The sequence below is a fragment of the Pteropus alecto genome, unplaced genomic scaffold (genome assembly GCF_000325575.1).
Source record: "Pteropus alecto unplaced genomic scaffold, ASM32557v1 scaffold87, whole genome shotgun sequence".
Taxonomy (NCBI): domain Eukaryota; kingdom Metazoa; phylum Chordata; class Mammalia; order Chiroptera; family Pteropodidae; genus Pteropus; species Pteropus alecto.
The window spans coordinates 8,068,219-8,075,831 of record NW_006443225.1 but is presented as its reverse complement, the minus strand read 5'-3'; the positions used below and the strand labels follow the sequence as shown (position 1 = coordinate 8,075,831).

General features: G+C 37.9%; 1 protein-coding gene across 1 annotated transcript in view; it reads left to right on the top strand.

Moving 5' to 3' along the window:
- Positions 1 to 7,613, top strand: part of TTPA (alpha tocopherol transfer protein) — a 25,078-nt gene that overhangs the window by 7,014 nt on the left and 10,451 nt on the right. The window contains exons 3-4 of the mRNA XM_015598599.2: positions 4 to 162; positions 7,239 to 7,392. Coding sequence (XP_015454085.1) covers positions 4 to 162; positions 7,239 to 7,392 — 313 coding nt within the window. The remainder of the gene's footprint in view (positions 1 to 3; positions 163 to 7,238; positions 7,393 to 7,613) is intronic.

Sequence of the window (7,613 nt, the reverse complement as noted above, 5' to 3'; positions counted from 1 at the left end):
CAGCTGAGCGCGCTGCCCGACCACTCGCCGCTGCTGCAGCCGGCCCTGGCCGAGCTGCGGTGCCGCGCGCGGGCAGCGGGCGCTCCGCCCGCGTCGCTCACCGACTCCTTCCTGCTGCGCTTCCTGCGCGCCCGAGACTTCGACCTGGACCTGGCCTGGCGGGTAAGGGTGCCTCCCCGCTGCGCCCCTCCGTGTGGACAGGGCTGGGCACTCGTGGGTGTGCTGTCCTGCCCCCCTTGGTGGGAACGCGCCCCTGGCGCACTGGGCAGCGAGCACTGTGCCTGGGAGTCTTCTGAGAGATCCAGTGCCGGTCCTTCCAGTTTCTCTCCGTCATGGAAACGGAAAACCTCCACCAAGCTGGAGCCCTCCGGGGTGATGATGGCCCATTGATCTCAAACACTGGAACTCTGCTCTAGATGAGTGTCCCGAACTTACTAAGTTTGGGAGAAATGCTTTTTCTCTTCTCTGGCAGAAAGTAGATGATATAAAAAAAAAGCAACAGCTGAGAAGTAGGAAGCCTAGATTTTATTACATCTCAGTTAACTCCACATTTGGCGGGGAGAATGAAATTGCCAGTAAAACCGAAGATCTAAAGCCAAATTCTACCGAGATAGTGTTATTAATAGTAATCCTTAAGTGTCAAGACTTTAACGTAGTCCAGTATGGTTTGGGCGGACGGATGAAGGATGAGGCTGTTTCTTTGGGTTTTCAGGTATGGTACAGCTTGCCGGTTAAGAGAAGGGGTGGTGAGAAGACAGGAATCAGAAAGAGGGATGTGACTTTTACTGACGTCACTTTGGGCTCAGCATCCTCATCTGTTAAATAATGGTGAGAATATCTACCTCACTGACTGGTTTCGAGGACCGATCATGAACCCATTTGACAGAACAGTGAGTACCCAGCACAGAACTGGGCGCAGAGTAAGCGCCCAGTGATTGAACATGTCTAGCCCTTTCTCCAGGTGGCTTGCTCAGTGTCACCCTGCGAGTTGAAAGGCAGGGGAAATATTATAGTACAGAATCCCAACGTGTCTCAGTATGACGTCTTTTGGTTGTTGGCAACTAATTTTTAATTAAAAAAGTAAAGACTACCGATGGTAAAAATAATCCATAAATAGTAGAGAAGAGTAAGTTTCTGAAAGTAACTTTCGAAAGGAAAAAAATTCCCGACTCCAAACCTTACTTTCCAGCCATCTGCCCAGAGGCGGTCACTGTTGCTGTTTCGTGTTTCTCTGTCCAGATAGCCGGCTTCACACAAGCATATGCATGTGTTTTACATTTTGCCTTTTTTTAAAACCCGATCATCTCATTTCCGCATGTATACATATATCTTATTCTTCTATGGGCTGCATGCTATTGTATTGCATGAATTTATTAGATTAACATTTAATAAGCAGTCCCTAGTACGGAGCTGTCATCAGACAATGGCAGTGCTGCCATGCACGTTGTTCATTCCTTCATTCAATGATTATTTTTTGAATTCCTATAATTTGCCTGGCAGTGCACAAAATGAAGCAAACAAGACAAATGGGGCATCTTCCATCACTGACTGGGCATTCTAGCATGTCTTTGTATATTTGTCTTGGTGAAAAGATAGAAATATATCCTTATAGGATAAGTTCGACCTGCAGAATTGCTGCTGAAGTGAGATGTGCATTTTCAGTGTTGAGGACTACAACAACTGTCCTCCAAAATGCTAATTTCGTCAATTCTATATTGCATATATACAATTGCATAGTATCACCAACGCAAACATTATGATCTGTGTGTCAACCTACTAGGTGAAACTGGTTCTCATTATTAGAATATGCATTTATTTAATTAATCATCTTTTATATTGTTAACATTTTTAATTTTCTCCATAACTGCTTGTTTTTGCCACTCGTTTATTTTCTTCCATTTTGTTTACATAAAATATAATATACATACAATATAAAAAATTTTATGCATAAAGTGTCTTTCTTATTAAAGCAAACATACCATTGTCCTAGTTTGTTATTTGTCTTCCGACATTGTTAAAGCTATTTTCTTTCTGTGCAGAATTTTAAGTTTTCATGTAACAAATGTGTTTATTTGGTTGTTCTCTGCTTCTCAGTTTTATTATAAGCTTCTCCTCTCTAAAGTTTTCTCTAGTAATTTATGACTTCTTTTTTTAGTGTTGGACTTATTGCTCTTCTGGTATTTCTTTGATGTGAGGAATGAACTAGGAATCTGACTTTGTTTTCATTTCGTCAGATAGCTACCCAGGTGTCCCAACATCATGAGTAATAAACTAATATTTACTCAGCCGCTAGTAAATATGAAGACACAGTCTCAGGTCCTAGGGAGAGTGTAGTTTAAGTGAGGCACTAGATATATGTATGTCGTAGAGGTAACTGACCATGAAAGTGTATGATTTATTAATTTCATTGTGGTTGCTTTTTAAAAGTAATGTCTATAAACAAAACCCACAGAAGGGTGGTTACTAGAGGGAAAGGGGGATGGGGGGGTAGGTGAAGAGGGTAAAGGGGGTCAAATTTATGGTGACAGAGGGAGACTAGATTTTGGGTGGTGAGCACACAATGCAATATACAGATGATGTATCATAGAATTGTACAGATGATGTATCATACAATTGAACAGATGATGTATCATACAATTGTACACTTGAAACTTATATAATGTTATCAACCAGTATCACCCCAATACATTTTATAAAGAAGAAAAAATAAAAAAGCACAACAAAATACAAATAATGTACAAAGAGAAGAAATAAAATTTACCTTCAGCCTCTGATACATATATTTTTTCTATATTATGTTCCTGAATTGTTTTCATTGCACCATGTCCTTGAGTAATTTGCTAGCAGGACTGTGTCTAAATCCACAAGAGATAGATCAAGTTTCTGTCTGTGAACTCTTTGCCTTACTTGCCTGCCAACTGGAAATGAGAGGTAAATGTTTAGAGTATGAAACTATTTTTTCATTTTCTTATACAAAAGCAGTTAATTCAACTCAAACTTCCTTATTTAAATGTAAAAGCCCGATAGTTTTAGTGTATGAACAAAACTCAATAAATCCCTGAGTTGTAATGAAATGTCTCACTTTTGTAGTTTTTGTTTTTGAAGTGATAACTATTTAATGAGGTTTTTAGAATCCTAATAGCTCTTAGAGTGCCGGGTACCTTGGTAAGTAGGATTTGAGAGGATTATCTCATTATTTTCTCATTTTAGAAGGAATTGAGATGTAAAGAGTAAGTGACTTGTCTGAAATCACAGTTATTAAGTGGTAGAGCAAGGATTTGAACTTGAGTTAAACTCAGGGGAGCCTGTGCTCTCTCAGGTGCACTACGTTTGCTCTGTCTGTTTAAAACAATGAACATAAAAACAGCCAACTCTTCATCTCTGTCTGTTCTATGTCTATGTGATAAGTTTTCTACCTTTTAAATATTGTTATGGTTTTCCCAATGACTTTGAAGCTTTCAAAATTCCATGGACTCTCCCTGCTAATTTCCCACTAAATGTAGCTTCTTTTGTAAAATTTATCATGTCTTCAGTTCCAGTCTCCACTCCGATCCTATAGCTATTGCCCTTAAACAAATATGTAACTTCTCTGAGCTTTAGTTTTATTATCCATAAAATGGGGTAACAACAGTTACCTCTCAGGGCAGTTGTGAGGGGTAATCGGAGATGATGCCATTAAGTGCTATAAAAACTGCACAAATATGTTTGAAAATACATGCAAAATGTAAGAAGAAACCTACTCTATTATAAAGCATAGTTAAACTAAACCATAACTTTTTCTTTTTCTTTTTTCCTAATTAGTACAAAACAGGTGCCTTCCAATAATAATATTCATTTGCACCCATTTTTTTTTTGTCTTGTGAATTTTAGGAGATTCGTTTGAGAATTGCTCAGTGGCCGTTTATATCATTTACATTGTTTATGATATCAACTGGACCTTTGATTTTATTTATCGGTGAAAGAGTAATAAAGATACAGGTTTAGATATTTTGATTTGTAAAAGTAAAATGTCAAAGGCATGAGAGTTATTTGTGCATCTTTACAAAAATCATTTTTCCAACTGTTTGGATTCATCTGATTTACTTATACAAGAGAGTGGTCCCCACTCTCAAAGGTCAGGGGACACTTTGTAAGACCAGTGGATGCCTGAAACCAGATATAGTACTGAACCTTAGCTATAGTCTGCTTTTTCCTATATATTACTTATGATAAAGTTTAGTTTATAAACTGGGCATAGTAAGAGATTAACAACAATAATTAATAGTAAAATAGTAAAATAGAACAGTTATGACATATCGTAATCAAAGTTATGGAGATTAACAACAATAATTAATAGTAAAATAGAACAGTTATGACATATTGTAATCAAAGTTATATGAATGGCTTTGTGACCATTATTAAGCAAAATAAGGGTGACTTGAACACAAGCACTGAGATACCACGACAGTCGATCTGATAACCCAGATGGCTACTAAGTGACTAACGAGCAGGGAGCCTCTATAGCATGGAGACACTGGACAGAGGGATGAGTCTTTGCAGAGGGAGGAATGAGTGGGATAGCGTGAGGTTTCATCACGATACTCACAAGAGTGCACAACTTAAAACTTACAAAACGTTTATTTTTGAACTTTTCCATTCAATATTTTCGAACTGGGGTTGACCGCAGGTAACTGAAACCATAGAAAGTAAAACTGCATATAAGGAGGCACTACTGTAATTTATTCTTTCATTCAACACATGCACCTATCTCTTGGGTAGCAGTTTGCTTGAATCATAATTAAAAGGCTTATTTTTATGCCTGAAAAATGTAACGAGCATTGTGCAATGCTAGTAATACTTATTCTGATGCTCCCTAAGACAGGAGGATGAAGAATTCATCTTATAGAATAAAATGAATCTACCAGAATCTACAATGTGCTTTTTGTTCTTACTGCCTTTGGAAATTGCTATTTAGATTACCAATTATTTCTTGGTCATCAAATTTACTGACATTTTTTCTTTCTTACCTCTCTGTTGCATTTAATTTTTAGCAACATTCTCTTTTTTTAAAAAAAAAAAAGTTAAGAAAAATGTATTAAATGAAGAAATGAAAGAGGAAGAAAGAAAGAGAAAAAGAAATATCAGCATGCAAGCACGAGGGAGAGAGAGAGAGACAAAGAGAGAGAGAGAGAGAGAAAGAGAGACAGAGAGAGACAGAGAGAGACAGAGAGAGAGAGCCAGAGAGAGCAGAAGCAAGATGTCTTTTTCTTCCCTCTGTGTACCTATGGTGGGGTTTTGCCACAATCCAACCAGTTTCTTCCTCTAGCCATTCCCACTCATTGGGATTTCCCACAGCTTGGCATTCCACCCTCTACTTGATTTTTAAATTTGTATTTGTAGTTTCTCCTCCAGATTTTTAGTACTTTGTGGTTACAGTTATCACGTTTATTCCAATGATTCTCAATTATAAAATGTGTTCTTTCACTTCATCTGAACTTCAGTTTCACATTGCTAAGAGATCTCTTTAAACTCAAAACAAATATTTTGCCATTTTAGAAAAATTGAGAATGCTGAAAAGTATGAAGAGGAAAATTAAAATGTAGTAGATTTTAAATATGTAATTTGATTTTAGTATTCTTCACAATACACTGGCGATGTTTGTGTTATTTGTAAATGTAGAGTAACCATTTTGGTGGTTCTTTTGGGGCAAAAATATGGGATTCTTTTCAACTATATCTTATCAAGACCTAATATCCAGGCATATTGTTCCATAGGCTCTCCGAATGCATATCACTATTAACGAAGTCGATTTTTGTTGTTTTACTATTAATAGAAAGTATAGCAGTGGTATAGAAATGCTCCTTTGTATCTTTGATTTAGCTCTTTTTTTTTCATAAGAAAGAAAATAAAGACAAAAGATTGTAGTTATCGTGAATGTAAACCTTTACTAAATACTTGGATGAGCCAATTAATCCAAATGACTTTCTCTAGTATAAAAATGGCAGTGTTAACTGCCACTCATTATGTCCACATGTGATGCTTTGCACAAAATTCTATCAGGTAGACAGTGAGGAAACAAGACTCAAAGGAGTTAAACACTTACCTAAAATCACACAGGTAAGAAGTGGCAGAACTGAAGTTTTTCTAAAGAAGCAGCCTGAGAACTGAACCTTTCACTGTAGAGCATGGCCTATGTGATTCCACTTGTCATCAACAGGTCACCTCCAGTGACAGTGGAGACTTATTCTGGTTACTGCTTTAACTCAGTGCCTAGCACAGTGTGTGGAACATTGTGGATGTCCCAAAAACATTTGTAGAGTTAATTGATTTGATTGACTTCGATTCGCTATTTTAAAAAGACTAAAGGTAGATGTTTCAGTTATCTATTGCCACGTAACAAGTCGCCCCCAAATTTAGTGGCTTAAACCACAAGTATTATTCGTTTGTGATCCTTCCATTGGGCAGGGCTTAGTGGAGATATTCTTCTCTGTTCCACGTTGCATCAGATGAGAACTTGGCTGAAGTCAGGCTACCTAAGTAAGACAGCCTCTCATCCTCCAGGGCCTCCCTCTGCATAGACTTTTCATTTTGTAATCTGACATGGTGTCTGGATCCCAAAAAGCAAAAACAAAAAGTCCCAGGCTTCTTAAAACCTAGGAAGTTATCACTTCTGCCAAATTCTATCAGTCAATGCAAGACATAAGGCCAACTTAAGTTCAAGGGAAAGGAATCAAATGGATTCCACCTCTTTTCTTTTTCTTTTTCTTTTTCAATTACAGTTGACATTCGATGTTATTTTATATTAGTTTCAGGTGTACAGCATAATGGTTAGACATTTATGTAATTGACTAAGCGATCCCTCGATTAGTCTAGTACCCGCCTGGTGCTATACATGGTTATTACCGTATTATTGACTATATCCCTTATGCTGTACTTCACACCCTTGGGATTCCACTTCTTGATGGGAAGGATGGCATGTGTACACCAAGAGGAGCGGTATTGCTGGCAGCTACCTCTGGAGACCACTCACCACAGGAGACGAATAAGAATTACTCAACTTTGAATTTGCGATTAACGCCTATCACCTGAGATCCTTGCTGAAGGAAGCTTTTAATTTTTACAGCTAAGAAGATACCCTAGCTTAAAATCCTGACGTAACGGAGGGCAAGGGTCACACGTAATGCCAAGGCTTTCCTACCCCTTTTACAAAATGCTTACCATGTACGCTATCTGTAGACAATTTTTATTTTATTTTTCAGTTACTAAAAAACTATTATAAGTGGAGAGCAGAATGTCCAGAAATAAGTGCAGATCTACACCCCAGAAGTATTCTTGGCCTTCTGAAGGCTGGCTACCTCGGAGTCCTGAGAGAGAGAGACCCCACGGGCAGCAAAGTTCTCATTTACAGAATCGGTGAGTCAGACACAACACCTGATTTTTCTTGACTGCCACACAGAAAGCTTCAGAGGTTCCATACATAAACACTTAGGTTTCTAGGTTTTAATTTAGGTTTAATTTAGATTTTACTGTTCCTCAAATATAATAAAACTGACAGCTGTGAGAAAATTAACAAAAACCAATGAAAATCCTCCTTCCATTTTTCCACACAGTAAACTGTATAAAGTAAGAGAAAA